The sequence below is a fragment of the Girardinichthys multiradiatus genome, chromosome 21 (genome assembly GCF_021462225.1).
Source record: "Girardinichthys multiradiatus isolate DD_20200921_A chromosome 21, DD_fGirMul_XY1, whole genome shotgun sequence".
NCBI classification, from domain to species: domain Eukaryota; kingdom Metazoa; phylum Chordata; class Actinopteri; order Cyprinodontiformes; family Goodeidae; genus Girardinichthys; species Girardinichthys multiradiatus.
The window spans coordinates 38,993,692-39,013,394 of NC_061813.1; the positions used below are offsets into that span (position 1 = coordinate 38,993,692).

Here is a 19,703-nt window from a genome sequence, read left to right on the forward strand (position 1 = left end):
TGTCCAGGGTGGACCCCACTTTTCACCCAAGAGCTACAAGATTTACCACATACGTAGTAAAATAACCAGTCCTGTAAAGTGGCTTCCCAGTCAACCAGTCCAGTGTTTTCAGTCAACAAAAATTAGCAACAAGCTACAAGAGTGCCCATGACCATCTGTACAATAAACAGCCTACAGCAGCGCTGCAACCACGATGACCTGGCTCATTTGCAAGCTCATCAGGCTCACAATGTACTTTTTTGTTTTGAAACAAACTAAAAGCTTTGAGTGTTGCCATTTATACTTTAACCCAAAATATTGTGGCTTGGAACGCTCCCAAAGAGTGACAGTGATAGTCTGTAGAAAACACTTCCTACAGCAGTCCAGCTACCTGGAAAACCCAGCTAATTAATTAGCTCATCGGTCTCCTAATGTATATTTGTTTATAAACAACAACAAGCCTTAAAAATGTACCGTGTCTGTCAGCAAAATAAACAACCTACAGTAGGTTTGCTATCAAGATAACTCAGCTAATTTGCCACGTTATCTGGTTCCTGAGGGGGTGAAACTAATGATAGCAAGAAGCTACAAGTGTTAGCATGTTAGCATGTCTCGAGGTAAAATAAAACAGCCTGATCTTGAGCTTCCAATGCAATGTTAAGAGAGCTAAAAGTTTATCATCCTACAGTCCTAGCTAAGTACCTAGCTTGTTAAGCTAACCATTTTTAGTTTTGGAACAAGCAGATAAACGGTTAGCACATCTGTCGGTACCTTAAGTAGCCTTTAGCACGCCTGCTTCCTGGACATCAACTACTCAGTCTCTCCATTTAAGATTTTGGCTTTGATTTAAAACATTAATGTGACATAAACAAACTTTATTAATCTGTCTTTCTATGATGATATGAAATTACTAACATAAATATAAATTTAAAAAAGCAAGAAATATAGATTTGAGTTATTTATAGTTTTAATCAGTATCACAATATGTGATGTTTTAGTAGTAAGAGTTGCAGAACTTGAGCTTTTAGGTCAAATTAATTAGTCCATTTAACAAATTTTTACCATTTGCTGTTTATAACAACATATTGTATTAAAGTCATGTTTTTGCTCAAGATCATCAGAATTCATTCATGCAGAGCACTTGTAACCTTGTTGTAAACAGTTAATGACTTGTTTTCTAAGCAATGTTTCCCAACAAACACGACACACACCTGAGTGTGAGTGACTCAAATGTGGGACGTGCGCACACGCGTGCGTGCGTGTGTGTGTTTAAAAGACGCCAGAAAAAGTCGCTCCAGATGGCCGAAGAAGATTAAACACCATCTGCCAGAGAGCACTATGAACACACACACAGTCCAAATGATTTATGGGTTCTAAATAATGACTTCTGTCAAAAGGAAATTCATGATTTATTTTTGTCCAACAATGGGGCTAATGGTCTTGTTTGGTGGTGTGATAAATAATTTAGCCTTCCTTTTATAATCCATCAGAAAAAAATGAGCCGAGCGAGGAAATTAGGATCCCATGTGGTGCTAATCTTCCCTACTGACACCATATGATGGGAAGAAGATCGACTGAATCTTAAGAAAACATCCAAACTGGTGCTGGACTGAAAAAGACTGAAAAAGTAGTCTAAAGAACGGACCTTCTTGGAGCAGCAGGACAATTGCTGATCCAGATCATTTTAAAGAACAACAAGGAAGCCCGGCTACTTGGAAAGGAAGGTAGACGTTTGAACACAAAATGCTCATTTTACAAGATTAAGAAAACGTGTAAACTACCATAAAAGGTCTGATATGCACCATTCAAAGCAACTAGGTCTTTATTTATGTAATGTGTTAAAGACCTGAACCAATCACAGAAGTACCTTTAGGTTTCTGCTGATTGTCATGTCCTCTCCAGTCAGTCCATTAATCAACAAAAAACAGTCTCTTAATTATTATTCTTTCATATAGTTAAGTTATTTTAAAACATGCCCATATTTCGTCTAAGTATGATTCATTACGTTGTGTTTTTCTTTAAAAAATGTATTTGACTGATTTATTTAATATATTTTAAGACAGTAACATGTTTTTATTTGTGTTTTGTTGGGGTTTTATGCGTCTTCATTTGATAAAACTAGAAATAAATAAAAAAACAACAACAAATAAATAGGTTGTGTTTAGTTTAACTGATTTCCAAAGGAATCTTTTCCTGACTAAGAGTTAAAGCTAAGCCTAGAAAGCAAATGAACCCAATTAAAGTTGTAGCGAATCAAAACCCACAACAACCAGAAAACCCGACTGCAACGTTGTTCTCATGTTGTCTGAGTCGGCCTCTCCCACAGAGAATACATGACCTCATCCTGATGAGACATGACACCATTTTTGTTGAAAACCTTCTGGAACACACACATGCACAGTGTGGACCTGCAGCAGATGGCAGCAGATGTTAGTGGGTTCCTCAGAGGGCAGCAAGGCTCCTAATGCTGTCTGGAAAACATTTCCTGCCTCTCTGAGGGATTCGCTGAGTGTTTGCAAGCGAGCTGCTGCCTCATCACGGAGCACTAAGGACAGTATGTCAACTAAATGTGTTCTCGCAGTCACTTCCGACCCAGTCTGATGAGTACGTTCACGCTCAGCAGACTCCACTGTGATGTGGGTGTTTGTGTGTGCATTCATGGTTTAAGTGTCAGGAAGCATTAAGGTGCATCTGTGTGTGACGCTGTGCTTAAACCACTGCAACAAATGAGAGCCAAAAACCACAAAAGTGACAACTTTTCTTCTCAGAGTGAATCACAAAAGGTTGCAAATATTTGATTACATCTCATTTTATAGGTTTTCTCTAATGTCCATCAAAATACTGCAGTTTGATCAAATAGTCAAGTTCATAACTAATACAAATAAAGTACATTAATGCATTTTATTCTAGTTAAACCTGAATAATTTAATTAATAAACAACTAATTGTAAGTCTAATGATGCGTGAAAATGGCTCAATGTTTTAGCAGCAGTTTTTGGAGATGTTCCCAACATCTGCCATGCTGCATTCAGGTACAGCTGGGACAATAGGCTGTCTAAATATCAAAAGCACTACAGTGGTTTAAACATGTTTTATTCTCAAATATGGGCCCAGTCCTAATTAATCATTTCAAAAAAATCAACAGTGTCCGTTCGAGCAGTTATATTATTGGATAATTCATCTATCCAGGCGTTGGCTATGCCTGCTTATACTACTTTATTCATTAAAAAAGATCCAACAAAACCTCCAGTCAGTCCTATATTTTCCTCTTTAAGTTTTAGAACATAATAAAATCTAATTATTTCAGAAATTGAAAAAGATTTTTTGAATTGAAGCATACCAAACCATGATTTATTTGAACTGTTACACCCCCATAACACATGTTAAACATTGCAGCTCAACAGATTACAAAAAAAGGTTGATGGTCTTTTTAGTCTATAATTAGCCACAATATTGCAAAAGTATGTAAATAAATAAAAACAATCTCTTTTAACCTCTAAATGTGTTCACTTAAACCCACATTTCTGACCCTAGAGTCTAGATTTTTTATAAAGTGATATTCTGGCTTCTTCCTCTTTATTTGCTGCAAACGACGTCCAAAGATAATATGCTACACCGCAGCTCACGCGCATTTTAGTTCCTCATGTAATCCACTCGTACCTTCTAGCAGCTCAGAGGTTGCAATGAGCACTACGAGCAAAGCGTCTCTGAGATGTCAGAGATGACATCAAGTCCACAACCTCCAAAAACTACTGAAGAGAAGCAGACGGAGGGAAAAAGCAGAACGGATTCAGCAATTTACAGTCCGATGCAATCCACAGCTACTCCACATTAAAAACACTTTGAATTATTAACATTGCTAAATGAATGGAAACCTGTTTAAATTATACTGTATATTAATCTGTACATTAATGCAGCAAATATGCAGATAAGGGTCAAAATGTGACCTCCTGACCTCAGGCAGTTATTTATTATTTAAAAAACTGAGGTTTTGATTTAGCAAAAAAAAAAAAAAAGGATGTAAAATTTAAAGGATCTCAGCAGTATGAGTAAAAGCAATCTTGGCTTTATAAAGCTACAGCTTTGTAGCTGCAGAGTAAAGATTTTCTGCATCGTGACAGAAGGAAAACCGCCTCATTACCTCGATTTAACCTGCAACACAAACTCACTGAGTAAAACCAGTGGAACAGCATAAATCACTTATTAACAGCTCTGTAATGTATTCACCCTCACACACACACACCCTCACACACACACACACACGCACACAACCCGATGTTGGGAACGCTGTCCCATCCAGCTGAGGTAATGAGAGCTCGGCTCTCCTCCAGCAGTCGATCTATAAACCATCTCTCCTCTGCATTTAAAAATCGATGCCTGCAGTCTGAGCTGACAGACCCTCCAACTAAGATCAAAGTGCCGTAAGGTTTTATCTATGTAGAAAACATCAGGCTGCTGATCCTGGATAATCTACAGGCTTTAAACCAGGATAGATTCACGTCCTTTTAAGTGAAGTATTAGCTGCATGAGCAGAAGGTCAACAAGAACCATAAAAGACAGCATTTTAGGCTCCAACACAGCAAACTGGCATCAGGAATCAGCAGCAATGACAGCAAATTATCCAGTGAGGACAACTTGAACAGATGGTCTTTGGTTTAGACATGGAGGGTTGAAGACTTCCTACCACAGACTGCAGCATCCTAGGTGCACAAAGGAGCGTTATCACAGGTCCTTCCTTTGCCCTTACTGTACAGTCGCTTATTCTTACTTTCTGCTTTTATATTTTTACCTTTGTGTGAATTTGCATGCTTTGACTTGCCTGTCACTTCGCTGCTGGTACACCTGAGTCTCCCCACTGAGATACAATAAAGGATAGATCTATTCTACTCTACTCTACCAGTCAGACTCATTAAAAATGGACGATCTGTCAAGGACATGTCTAAAAATGTCCAGTGCACACCTGACACCTCTTCAAACTCTATAATGCAGCAAGAACATTTTGAGTTAGTGGAGCTAAATCCCCATTTTCCCCTGCTGTTTGCCCACATAAATGTTCCCTTATTTTATTTTACAATAATATGTAAAAACTATTCACAGAAAGTCCACTAAGTGCAGCATTTATCTTCATAAATAACTTCAACTGCTTTGCGAAATCCATCCTTCTTGTTTCTTGCATCAGATTTTAAAGAGTTAAAGGAGGTTGATAAGATGCAATTCATGCAGAAAAAAAGGTGCAACGCCTCAGAAACATTCAGGAGAAACTAAACCAAACCAGACACAATTTCTCCTCCACGACGACATCATTCAACAACATTTCAAACCAAATGAATGTGAAACACCTGAGTGAGACGCAACAAAAGTGATGTCAGTTAAATGCTCTCATTTAATCGATTACCACCTTGCTGAATGAAATGGCATTAAAGTTACAGCACAGACCAAATAAAATGGATTTACTAATGGTTCAAGCTGACCAGAAGAGCACATACTGTAGATGTTCTTCTGTGGTCACTAGTAAAAGTATTAACACCCTCTTTCACACGACTTTCAGTGTATTTTACTGACAGACCAGCAGAACTGAGAAGGAGAAGAAAAATGATGCTTGGGCTTTTAAAATGTTTTTACAAGCAAAAATCTGAAAAGTGCGGCATGTATTTAAAATCGTCTCCCTGAGTCTTTTCTTTGTAAAATTGCATTTTAATGTAATTCCAGCTGCATGTATTTTGGTGCATTTCCATCAGCTTTTTACATCTTCAACCTAAAACTTCTGCCCATTGATCTTTGTAGAACATCTCAAGCTTCATCTGATTGGATGGAGAACATCTGTGGACATCCATTTTCAAGATGCCACAGATTCTGAGTTGGATTAAGGTCTGACTTTGACTAGGCCATTCTAACATCTGAACATACATTGATCATGTTGTAACCTTTCCATTGTATCTCTGGCTGAATGTTCAGGGTGGTTCTCCTGCTGGAAGGTGAACCTCCACCCCAGTCTCTGGTCTTCTGCAGCCTCTAACAGGTTTTCTTCCAGGAGTGTCCTGGTTGCACTAGAATTCATTTAGGAACATCAGAGTAGTTTAGAAAAGTAGGTAATTAACCAAACTAAGTAATCCAGACACGCCTGCTTTACAGCAATATTACCAGGTGAGCCAGGTGTGACGTATTGTATTTATTAGGAGGTACCCTGTGGTTTCCTTCAATAAAAGACCACCTCAGTGTGTCTGAAACAGCAAAAAGAAAGAAATTTCACTAAAAGAAATGATTATTGCCATGAATAACTAATCCTTTCTCTCCTATGATGACTCATGATTTGAAAAGTGAGCCACATTGTGCTTCACTTTCATACCAGCAATTATCCAACAACAGGGGTGGGCGTACATTTTCTCAAACAGCGGATAAATCATCACAGAGCACAACTCTGCTTTGTGTGAGTGCAACTTAAACTCGTACATGAGGCCAAGCGAGTCGGAAAGCTTGTTTACTCGTCATTAAAAGCCCGTCAAACTCTGCTCTGCAAAGCAGCTGCCATCAGAGAGCTGCGAGTACAAACAGAAGGCTCCCTGTTTACAACCGCAGCCACTAAATGAGACCAACCAGAACCGACAAACCCAACCTGCAGCCCTCAGGAGCAGAAACCAGGACGACAGGTGGACTCACCGTGCAGGCTGGCATCGAGTCGTCGTCGCCCGCCGTGTCCTCGGGATCGTGGTGTGCATCCTGCAACACACAACAAACAGAGGTTACACACCTGACTCGCACCTGAGTCACTGCAGTGACAGGCTGGCGTCCTCCCTGGAGGAGGCTGACCCGATCTCAGCTTCGCCTTCCCACATGTTCACATGAAAACAGGCAACAACTCACATTACTGAAAATATATCTGAAAAATAACAACTGGGTCATGTTTCTGTCCGAAATCTTCTCAGATATAAGCTTCAGGTATCGAGGACAACAATGTTAACAATGTTAGCTGGGATTAGGCCGAATTAACATACTTTAATAAGTAAAAATGTACATTTAATTTAACATTTTAAATGCTATTTTAATTTGACATATTTGGTTCAGTTTATTTAAATGGTGATAATTTAGCAGAAATGTTTTAATAAACTTTACAAACAAAATCCAAACAGATCCAGAATTAAATACCTCAATTAAATAAAAGTAAATAAATGGTATAATTGTTTTCCACAATGATTTATTTTCCTAATTAATTTATATGCATGAAGTTTTTATTGTTTTCTGTCTTATTCCATCATAATTTTTTTTTTTTATCTGCCTCTGTTTGTTTCTAGTTTTATTAGATTTAATCATTTTATTTTTTCTAGTAGAAGACATAAACCATAAATAACCAGTTTGCTTTATTTTGTTCCTGTCTTTATATTTTTCTGTTATATTTTAATTACCATCACTGATGTTCCTTATTATTACTACTACTACTACAATAATAAATAAATACATTTAATCCAGAATAATTTATCTTCATTTATTGTTTTTTTTTAAGGTATTTTTATTATAATTTAAATCTTGTAATGTTTGATTTTCTCTGGTAAAAAGTTAATCCGGTAATATAAAAACAGCGATTCTGCAGTAATTTTGAGTTTTCAGATAACCTGATGAAAAATGATTTATAATAAACTGGCTTTAATGTTTATCCACAGAACTAATTTATAAAGTGCTCAACAATGTAATAAAACGGATCACTCAGCCCAGTTTGAGGCAGAATAATAATATTTGTAACACAGATCAACAATAATTTCTTCTGGGTGAGAACCTGTGGGAGTTTTTCTGCTGAGATGCTCCAAGCGCCACCTCCATCCTGGACGTCAGGGATGAAGGCAACACAAAATTAAAAGTAGATTTAAAAAGATTCATCAGCAGCTGCAGCAAACAAGCCCAAACAGATATGAATTTTCATTACATAAGGTAGATTACCGGCTGTCTGCTTCCCTGCTGGAACAACAGCTGTGATCCAGACACTGATAGCTCTGCGTGATTAAAACAAGAACGGCAATAAAAGCATTTACTGGGATTACATTCCGCTCCAGTTCCCCTGAAACCAGTGAGGAAAAGACTGTGAGCTGCAGAGAGGAGCGAAGCACGGAGAGATAACAGAAAGGGTGACCTCTGAGGAGGTTAAAAGGTCTGGAGAGGGGGATGGGTGAAGGGTCCAGATGAAGGATAAATGGGCTGATGCTGAGGATGGAGCTGCAGGTGCAGAAAGATGTTTGGTTTGTCTGAAGAGCTCAATCTGAGGAGCAAAACTTTACTCGTCATTTTTACATTTTATTGAACCGGGAATGTTGGAATCATTTTAGAACGATTATAAAACGTTTTCATGGATTAATTGTACATGCGGAGATGAAACTATCATGAAAGTAGTTTCAATAAAAAAACCTTCAGTTTTTCACAGGGTCAGAAAGTAAATCTGAGGTCAAATCTCAAAACTATTAAACTATTAAACATAAAAAACACTGAGCCAGTCAGGTGAAGTCCAGCTTTCTGAGAACTGTTTAAAGCTGGTTTTGGATCTTCTGCTGTAATATTCGGCCGAGCTGCGGAGCTCCACAGAAACCAGACTTCACTCTTTCCTTTCATTCCTGGTTTTAGGAAAATCGTTGCTGGTTTTTATATAAATTTCACAAACACGATACAATAAGTCACAAAAGAAATCCAACACACTACTCCTTTTTTTAAGGAGCACATTTTGATGGGGTTTTCCAAAGCTGTGGGAGGAGTAGGCAGACGCAATAGGATTCACATTCCTAATTTAACCAAGTTAAGAATGGGCTGATATGAGCCTCTTACAGTTTAATTTTAAGGAAAAATACCAGAAATATCTTAAAGGAAAGTTTTTAAATAAAACCTGAGTGCAAAATTTATTTTACCACAGCTAAAAATAACAGTAAGGTATCATATTGTTGTCTATATTAGGATCCATATTTTCATATCTATTTCATGTTTTCATTGTGAAGCAAAGACACAGAATAAACTCTAGCTTAGTAGTTTCCACTGAAACGCGGCTTTGGGCAGAATATTAAACCTTTTCTCCGTTCTGCTCTTTATAGGAGTTAAACGTCTTACAGCTGATGTTAGCTCGTTGATTTACTGAAGTAACAAGCCTGCAGTCTGCTGCTTTCCATCCGGAGTTTCAGAACCGTGTTGCCTTCAAAACTAAGATGGTTGGCGCTCATTTGGTTCCCACGACATGACTGGAAAAACTATTTAACACACAGAAATCTCCATCTTATCAGCATGGGAAGAGTAGAAAATACTTGTTTCAGCCAGCTGACCAACAGTGCAAAGCAACAGGAAGGGGAAGCCCTGTACTACTCCATGCCTCATGCAGGTGGAGAAAGTTTTGCCGTCGTAGTAAAAACTCTTCAAACCACGGAAACGTTTCAGCTCGAACGGACCGAATCGGACCGCTGTGATGCATATTAGCTGCATTCACACTCTGCATGTGGATCATGTAACTGGACAGGTTGGGTGAACTCCAACTAAAGCCCAAATCCATCATGTCAAACAATTAAAAGTGTTTTTTTTTTTTTTTTTACTAAATGTGTCTTATTAGTCAAATATGAAAACAGAAACAAACCGAAATCATGAAAGTAAAATAGGACATTTTGTAAGAAACAGACAAAAACCTCAAAAGGAAAGTTGTGAAAATGTTGCAGTGGAAAAACAAGAAGTGTTAAAATGAACTGTAAGAAAAGAATAAATGTCTATTATGGCTTATTTCTAACATAACGGGTAACTGCTGATCCTTGTCCAAAGTGAAGGAACCAAAACTTCAGATCAGGCTTTTCTCGACCAGCAAAAACATTCTGATTCTGACCAGTTCTGGGTTTTATTCCAAGATATATTACATAAAAGTAGCTTCTCTGCTTAAAAGTTTTCAATCCAACAGAAAATGAAGAAATTACAAGATTATCTCAATGTATGCATGAAAACAAAGTTTTATCTGATTATTATGCTTTGAAGGGTGCAGTCCGGTGCGGGTTGTTGTTGCAGAAACAGAGAAAATAAAAACCCAAATGTTCTGGGTGGGTTAAAATCAACAGTTCAGAGAACAAATAAGTGTCCCTTTATGCTTCTGGGTTTCAGTAACTAAAGTTTAGATAATGATGAGTAATGGGAATTGTTGCCCTGACATCCGAGTTTGTAATTTTTTTAATCTACAACTAACAAGTAATTTATTGTAATTTCAATCCAGATCTCTTGCTTTTATAAAGCCTTGACCTGCTGATACTAATTCTGGATGATTCCAATTTCTCTTTAAGAACATGAAGACAGGAGAGCAGCATTGAAGATCTGTTTTTCCAGCGGTTAGTGGTTTAAATCAGGAGCAGAGGTGACACCACACAGTGTGAGAGCAGCGGCTGTCAAACAGTATTTTAAAATGAAGACAAAGTCACAAAGGAGTTCACATTTTAAACTGTCTCCACTATCATATTAGTGATTAGCATGTTTAGCGCTGTAAGCATTAGAAAAGGCAGCTCCTTGTGAACAGAGTGTGCCTCGTAGTTTCAGGATAATCAGGTCTGAGCGGTCCAGCCATCATTAGGACGAACGATCCTTTGTACGAAGCCCAGATCGGATAATACCTACGCTCCCTCAGATCTTCAGAGCTGCAGAATCTGAACAGCTTTCAGTTAAAAGGAGAAACTCTACATCTGCTAGCTTCCTGTTGAGGTCATAAAACCGTAGGACAGATCTTTGAACTCATGCAGTATCTGTAGAATATTAGCCCTGAAGGTGCAAACGTCATCTGCTCTAATCTCTGAAACATGCCGCCCTGCTAGGCTTTCCAACAATCACAGTTAATGCACGGTAAAGGAGAGTGATGCTGTGGGCCCCCTTAATTCTACCTGTGCAGGGTGTGGGGGGTAATTGTTCTCTTCTTCATTTAAACAAAAGGTCCAAAGAGAGTGTTTGTACTTGGAGTTCAGCGGGTCGTGGATCTAGAAGAATTAAAGAAACCCAACAACAGAGGACACAGTCAGAACCGGTGCTGTTCAGTGGCACCAAGAAGAATTTCTTTCTTCTTTTCTTACAAATGATGATGTTGTCCCACAAATGCAGAACTGAGCCCGTCTCCAGAAACCCGGCTGAAAACAGGTCGTTTCAGGTCACAACATCCAAAATGAAATAAAAAACGCAGAAGTTTCCACAGAAGAATGACGTGAGCAACGGATCGCAGGATGATCTGATAAGAACCCGGCCTTTAAAGGCCAGGTTGACCCAGAACCTGCAGCAGAACAGAGACTCACAACTGAGAAATGTCAGGAATGTTCCTTTATGTTTGTACAACACCTGAGCCTTCCGACCCGAGGAGGATTTATTCTGTTGCCGAGAACAATTAACTGTACCTTAACCTCAGTTTCCACTGTGGAGACGACATTTGATCACAATAATCCTAAAATCTCGTGTTTTCAATCAACTTTTCTTTTATGACTTATTGTAGATTTGTTTTTCTGGGGGAGGATCATTTTTCATTTTGTTTTTCTAGGATTATTTTATTTAGTTTTTATATACATGTAGAAATTAGTTCGTTTTTTATTGTTTCTTTTCTAAATACCTTTGTTTAAACACTATAACTTTAAGTGAATTTATTATATTACTTATTACAATATTGTCTTATTTTCATTCATTACATTTTTTATGCAATATAACCCATTTAAAATATTTGGTATCTTCATTAGATTAGATTAGATTTTATTCATTTATGTATTTTTTTTATTTTGACTACTTTTGATTTTATTAAAGTTTTATTTAACACTTTCAAGGTAGTATTTCTTTAGATAATTCTATCGATTTAATTTTAAATTATCGGACATTTATTTCTATTGCATTTTTGTATTTTGCTATTAGACATTTACTGTCTTAAAAAGTGACATGAATTCATTTTGTACGACTATAAATTATATTATTTATTATTCTATTCGAATCGCAATTATTTTCTAAAGATCTGAAACAAAATCAGTTGCAACTCAAACTTTTCATCCAGCTTTTCTGGTTGAGTTCTGCTGAGTCTGCAGAATCAGAGCTGCAGTCTTCATTTCATTTCCACCTTTCAGCAGAAAACTGAAGCCTCCGCTGATCTTCTCCTCAGGAAGACAGAACGTTTCTGTGTGACATGATGTTTCTGTACTCCAGAGGCCTGAAAATGGTTGACCTCAAGGTTGCTGCAGAGGAAGGAGCAGCTTTGAGGTCAAAGGTGGGTTTTATTGCACGTCTATGTTTGTGGCGAGGAGCAACGAGGCCGATCAGGTACGCGCCGGAGCAGAGACAGAAGAAAAATGAGAAGTCGGCTGCAGGGACTAAGAGCTCGTCTCAGCTGTTTGGTGGTAGATTGAGAAAACATAATTATTCACCGAGCGCCACACACATATCTCCATGCCGCCCATGTGACGCCTCATACAGGAAATGGACACTCTCGCAGATGTAAGCTCTTCCTGAATCATGCAATGGCAGCGGCTCCGCCTCCCGGTGTTTATCAAGAGTTGTAGGAGGAAGGAGAGGAAGAGCCGTTTTTGTTTCAAGGCTCTGAGGCAAAAACAATTCAGACGTCAATCCTGAAGATGTGTTCACACGCAGAGTCGTACAGAGAAAAACTGCGGGGAAAGCTTTGGAAAGGTCCAAATTAAACGGGAACCTGCACTGATCTTTATACTTGTGTTTCAAACAGCATGAATCCAAAATATTTCCAATTTCTTCTCAGCGACGTTCCAATAAAAGTTGTTTCAGTGAAGCTTTTGCCACTTTGTAACATTTCCTGTCACCTTCCCAACACTCCTGAACAGGAGGATGTTTTTGGACTTCTCCAGCAGTCCTTATAGGAGGCAGTTCAGAACTGCAGGAGCCCGGTCCAGCAGCCGTACCCTCTTCTTCCTCTGCCGTGGAAAAATGCACGGATGTCTCTGGAAAAGAAGACGTGGTCCTGAAGGTTGTTCTAAAATCGCTGCTGGACGATCACACGTTTAATATGGGTAAATCTGAGTTATCAGCCATGACATCGATATTAATATCAGACATGATAAATCTTCATATCGATGCATCAATGGTTCCAACCTTCACCCATGCATGATAAATAAGATCTGAAAGAAGAGATCCTTCAAAGCGTGACTCAGCCTTAGAAATGAGGTTCTGAGCTTGGTTATCCGGTCCGATCCTGGAGTCGACCCGCTGCTCCTCAACATTAAAGGGAACCAGGTGAGGTGGTTCAGGAATATGATCAGGAGAACATCTGGACTCCTCTCTGGGGCTTTTCTAGTCATGTCTAACTAGGAGGAGACCCAGGAGCAGGCCCAGATCTTACAGGAGGGACTGTACAGTTGCAGGCCATTTTATTAGGTACACCATGCTAGTATTGGGTTGGACCCGATTGGTCTTCAGAACCTTAATTCTTTGTGGCATTAATTCATCCCAAAGCTGTTCTGTTGGACTGAGATGTGGTGACAGTGGAGACCACTGGAGTCTTTGAAAGTTCAGGAACTTGGTTTGAGATGATTGTCCTCTTGGAAGCAGCCATCAGAAGATGGGTCCACTGGGGTCCTAAAGAGATGGACCTGGTCAGCAACGTCACTTGGGTCGGCTGTGGTGTTTAAACCATGTTCAGTTGGTACCAAAGGCCTCAGAGTGTGCCAAGATATTATCCCCCACACCATGAAACCACCACCCGCACCTTGAGCTGTTGATACAATGCAGGATGGATCCACGCTTTCATGCTGTTCACACTAAATTCTGACCCAAACATCTGAAATAAATACTCATTGGACCGGGAAGCATTTTTCCAATCTGTTATTGTCCAGTTCTGGTGGTCCTGTAAGAATTGTAGCCTCATTTTCTTGTTTTCAGCTGACAGGTCGTCTGCTGCTGTAGCCTGTCTGCTTCAAGGTTCCACTGGTTGTTCAGAGTTGGTGTTCTGCATACCTTGGTTGTAAGCAGTGGTTATTGGATCTACTGATGCTTCTCCATCTCCAGCTTGTTAATCAATCAATCAACAGGTGTACCTAATAAAATGGCCAGTTACCTCTGCGACCCAAGCAGAGGCAGGCAGTGGATGGTGGAAGTTCTAGGAAGTTCATGGAAGGTAAAGGAAGTGGTATCCCTTCCCTGTGTGGTTTTATCGGCGTTTAGAGATCACAGCAGCTTCACGGCGAGGAGAAATATGCAAATGTCTTCCAACGTCAGCTTATTGACTGGCACTGCATACTTTTTAAATATTTTATTATATTTCCTAAAGCCTCTGAACTGCTTGTGGAGCAAATTCTGATCAAAATACCCGTCTTCGTGCATAATTTATTAGGATCTGTTAGCAGGGTCCAGTTTTACTTGAATCAAAGCCTCCTCAGCAGCAGTAGCACCAGGTCATCCCCTGAGGGACATCTTCAGTACCGGTCCTCCCATACTGCAGATAAAACAATCGCTCTACCACGCTGGATCTTCTTCGCCACGCTGTTAAACCAGAGGGTCCGACCCCAGCTTGCTTCTTCTAACCCAACGAGGACACAATTGAACTTTAGAGTTTTTAGCAGATGCCTAAATAAAGGTTCTGATGAAGATTAAAAAGTAAAAAGGTTGTCCAGGGCACTCTAGAAAAACTCAGTTTTAATCTCAATGAGCTTTTCCAAATAAATCAAAAGGCCAAAAGAAACAAAAAAAATGTTTTTGTTTTATCGGACCGGCAGACAGAATAAAAAACAAATGAACTGGACCTTCAGCACCATCATTGTTTTCCTCACAACATCAGAGCTGCTACACGGATCACTACAGAGCATCACTTCATGAATTACGTCTGATTCACGCGACTTGTGGCAGATGTTCTGCCACCCATCAATACAGCTCCAACATTGAGGTTCTGACCCAGTCTCTCAGTTTTATCTAATTGTTCTGGGATTTTCTGTAGATGATAAACAGACTCCTGAAAGATCATTTTCCTTAAAACTGATTTTCCTCCCATTATTTTACACGTTTGACTTTATTCTAATGTTTGACTGCCGTCATGATGGTCTGAAGATTAATTTAAGCTGCCAGTTTTAAAAGAACTGAACCACCTTTTGAGTCTTCATCGTGGTTTTCAGTTCGGTACTCCTCCCACTGGGCTGGAAAGCCCCACACATTAAAATGTATCACAAAGTTCAGCTCGATCCAGATCAGATGGTGGGAAGCAATACGATAACAAAATACGCAAAGTACTGCAACAGTCTTCCCATCAGAGAAGAACAGGATTTCACTGCAGGGACGGAGAACCCCAGCCCTGTTTGGACCTCCATGCATCCATTATGGTTTATACCAGAACCACCGTTCAAAGTCTAAACGAACAACAGAAGGTTGAACTGAATTGCCCTTTTGATACATTTTGCAGTTTGGTTTACACATTCTGGGCTGAGGATGGCGTAAAATATTCCAAATATTTTTGAAATAATCAACTTTCAAGTCCACAGTTTATCGTCAACCTTCGCAGTTTAAACGTAGGTGTGTGTCTGCTTTCACCCAGTGTTCCTCCCACTGCTACAGCACTCGGTTTTCTGTCAGATCAGCCCAGAGTAGAGAGTCCATGCAACCAAAATGTCTTTTTAACCCATCATATCTGCTATATAAAGCACCGCAGACACATTCAAATTTCCATGAGCGTCCACCAGAAGGTTCTGAAGAATTTTTAGACACAACTTCCTGTTTTTACACAGTGACTGTTTGTTAGAGGGTGAAATTCCTGTCTGTGTTTCTGTCTGGCTGTCTGATGAAAAGAGTGATGCTGTGGGCTCCCAGGAACAGCTGGAATCCGTCAGCAGCTTCTTCTTCCTCATAGTCATCCATCATCAGGTTCTTCCTCATAGTCATCCATCATCAGGCCTAACAGAAGGATGCAGATGTTTGATGTTGCATTTTTGGAACATCGGCTGAACCTTTCACAATTTCTAGCCGAGCAGGTTCTCAATTATTTGATTTGATCAAACACTGTAGATGTAAACACTGCATGTCTGCAGAAGCTCTTTCAGCTCATACCGCAGAAATATGTCAAACTAAAAATGTTTTTTACGCCCAGAGTTAATCTGGCTGCTGGATTCCTGCAGGAATGTGAAACTACTTTAGGGTATCTTGTTTTTTCTACCATCCCTTCCTTGGACTTTGTAGTGATAGCTTAAAGTGCTCTGTAATCTTGTTTTCTCCTCCTGCTAATCGTTGCACGCAATAAAGTGCATTTAAATAGCGTTTTCTGCAGCTTCATCAGCATTCTTTCACATTTCCACCCTCTGTGATTAGAGATTTGCCAACCATGTCCAGTAAGTGACAGCAGCCTGTCTGTAGGAGCACCACAGTGGTGCGTTTTGGTCTGGCTTTGGGCGACTGTAGCGTTCCTAATGAAGAGAAGCTGCTGTCAGAAATATTAGAGGTAACAGATTATTATTTAGGGCTGCACGGTGGCGCAGTTGGTAGCACTGTTGCCTTGCAGCAAGAAGGTCCTGGGTTCGATTCCCGACCGGGGGTCTTTCTGCATTGAGTTTGCATGTTCTCCCCGTGCATGCGTGGGTTCTCACCGGGTACTCCGGCTTCCTCTCACAGTCCAAAGACATGCCTGTTAGGTTAACTGGTAACTTTAAATTGCCCTTAGGTGTATGAATGAGTGTGTGAATGGTTGTTTGTGTGTTGCCCTGTGATGGACTGGCGACCTGTCCAGGGTGTACCCCGCCTCTCGCCCATAGACTGCTGGAGATAGGCACCAGCTCCCCTGCGACCCACTATGGAATAAGCGGTAGAAAATGACTGACTGACAGATTATTATTCAGGACACAGAGTGTGAATACTTTCCTGGTGACGTTGGCCTGGAGTTTGCTTTAAACTTGGATCACAGTGAGCTGCAGCTGCTGCTCATCTTTATCGTTTTTTTCACTTGAGGGTCACATTTCTGTCTTCTCTACAAGTTCAAGCTTGTTTCAGCAAATATTTAACCCGTGTGCCGGCGTTGGAAGGCAACGAGGAACACTTTTTAAGATTTGCATCCTCTGCAGTAAAGCAATAAAATAAACACAGAGAATAAAAACAGCAGTAATTCTCACTTTACTTTAAATAGATCGCTAAGGATCCAAATGATGCATTCCCATTAGAACCTTTAATAGATTCAGCTGCACCTCCTGCAGCTGTAGGTCCACATCTGGACGCTCAGAAGGCAAACCGAGTCTTTATCAGTGACTCTTTTATTCAACGTGATTTTCTACAGAATGATCTTCAAATGCAAAGTTTCCAGAAGTTTTAGGTGGAGACTCTGCAGTCCTCTATCTTTCCATCATGCAGTCACAATGTTTTGACATGTTCAAGCATGTTGTCGACATGAAGCTAAGCTTCTACTGAGCTTCTAAGTAAACACCAACCCCCTTTAGGACCTGCAGAGTCATTTCTTCTGCACCAAAACTGTTCCTAGGATGGAAAAGTTATTTATCCTACAGCTTTGTGAGCTTGATGTTGTAGTTTAAGAGTCCCGATTGAGTATTTCTTCAGATTTTAATCACTGATCTTTTTTATTTTCTGCAGGATTTGAAGCACGTTTGAGCTTCTTCGGACATCTACACCTACTTCCAGTCAGCTGCTGTGAGCAGAGTTAGTTGAAGGTTTCTGCTACAGGCATCATCCTGCAGAAGCTCTCTGCAGACAAACTGCAACATGAGGACAAACCAAAGGCTCTCACCTCTCCAGCCGTCCCCCCCAGCGGCATCTTCTGCCAGGGATCTGCCAGCTGAGCCAGAGGCATCTTCTCCTCCCGCTCCTCCTCTTCTTCTTCTGGGTTGTTCCTGCTCTCCGCTCCTCTCTGTCGGCTCTTTAAACTCCAGTCGCCCGCTCTCAGCTTCTTCTCGTCCTAAATGTTGCGAGTCTCTCTCTCTCTGGTCCCGTTTCTGAGTCGGCTGGAAACGAACCGAGCGGAGCCGAGCGAACACGGGCTAATTCCGGCTGTGGTGCGGCGCAGAGACCGCCCCTTCCTCCTCCGGTGAGACGAACATGAAAGGAGGACGCCCTTTTCGCGGAAACTGCTAATATCTCGCGTCTCTCTCTCTCTTACTTCCGTTCTTTCCCAATATGGCGGCCGGTGTCGGCTTACCTGTCCGTCAGGCGGCTGACGTCACCGTGCGTCACGTCGGGAGGCGGCACCTGAGCGTAGAGCAGTCAGTCCAGCTCTGCAGAACTTCAGGATGAGTCAGAGTCACTGGCCACACTGGAAAAACACAACATGGAAACTTATTTACTCACATTTCTGAGTCAGAACCCCCAAAAACTCGAAATCACTGAAGCAAACTTTACAGGTGGATCAAAATTACCAGAATATCATAGAAAACTTATTTTAATAACTTAATTCAAAAAGTGAAATTCTGTCTATCTTATATAGATTCATAACACACACAGAGATGCGTGTCACGTCAAGCATTTGTCTGTTAAAGTTGATAATTAAGGCTTACAGATACTACAAAAAAACAAACTTCAGTTAATCAGAATATTAGAATATTACATCAGATCAATATAAAATTACAAAGTTACAGGGAAGACAGCTAACTTTACAGTAGTGTAGCAGATAGCCACAAAGGACCAGCTGGCTGTTCACCAAGCGCTGTATCCAAGCATTCAGATGGAAAGTTGGGTGGAAGGAAAAAGTGTGGCAGAAAAACATCCACAAGCAACAGGGTTAGTAAAGCAAAACCTATTCAAGACTGTGAGGGAACATTCTCAGGGTGTGGAGTGCACCCACACACACGGATGTTTTCAGGACATGGGCTGCTGCTGGGCATGGACCTGTGGCCGATGTCAAGGTACATCAAAGTTTTGAAACTCTAAGGTTTCAAATCTGGAAAAGGTTTTCCATCCTAATGTTACTATAGTTTAAAGTCATTTTAGAGTAATGTTAGCAAAAATGCCAGTTTCTTTTTTTTTTTTTTGGTATTAAAAGAAAGAACTGTCCCTCCCCCACATGCTGCTGTGTACTGCCAGTCAATAGGCTGAAAATGGCAACCATGTGTTTTCTCATAATTACAGATAAGACCAATTTGGCTGTTTGGAAATAATTCTAGTCACAAAAAACCCGAGTTGTGGTAACTGAAGGCCTCTGCCTATTTAAAAATGCAGTTTTGCTGACTGAGTTATTTTTTATTTTAACCATGCTTAGCTACTACTGTCACCCACACTTAATATCAATAAAAATTATTTTTAATACAAAATGTCAGTCTACTGAACATTATGTCTATACTGTACAGTGCGGTATCTGCACTGAAAACTTGATTATGGCTCCTTTTGCATGAATTACTGTATCAATACTGTGTGGCATGGAAGTGATCAGCCTGTGGATCTGCTGAGGTTGCTTTAACAGCAGCCTTCAACTTGTCTGCATTGTTTGCTCAGCTTTCGTTTTACAATTCCCAACACATTCTTGTCTACACTTTTTTCTTCCACTCAACTTTCCACTAACAAGCTTCAATACAGCAGTGTGGGAATAACAAGCTTCTTTAGCAATTACTTTTAAGGCCATAGCATTTCCTGTCAATAATCCAAATTTTTTTTAATTGGTCAGATGTTATTTTACACATTTCTGAAAAAAAACATTTTGGGGTTTCTAGTCCAGAATCAAACTTAGCAGAAATAAACACTTGAAATATTTTAGTCTGTTTGTAAAATCTACAAGAGCTTGTCTTTCTGATAAATTACTGATATAAATCAACTTTTGTGATATTTTAATATTGTGAGACT

General features: G+C 40.0%; 1 protein-coding gene across 1 annotated transcript in view; it reads right to left on the bottom strand.

The window, feature by feature from the left end:
• rps6ka3b (ribosomal protein S6 kinase, polypeptide 3b) overlaps nt 1–18,055 on the bottom strand; it is a 66,252-nt gene extending 48,197 nt beyond the window's left edge. The window contains exons 1-2 of the mRNA XM_047350016.1: nt 17,662–18,055; nt 6,636–6,695 (exon numbers count right to left, since the gene is read on the bottom strand). Of these exons, the coding sequence (XP_047205972.1) occupies nt 6,636–6,695; nt 17,662–17,724 (123 nt within the window). The 5' untranslated portion in view covers nt 17,725–18,055. The remainder of the gene's footprint in view (nt 1–6,635; nt 6,696–17,661) is intronic.
• Between the last annotated feature and the right edge of the window lie 1,648 nt (nt 18,056–19,703).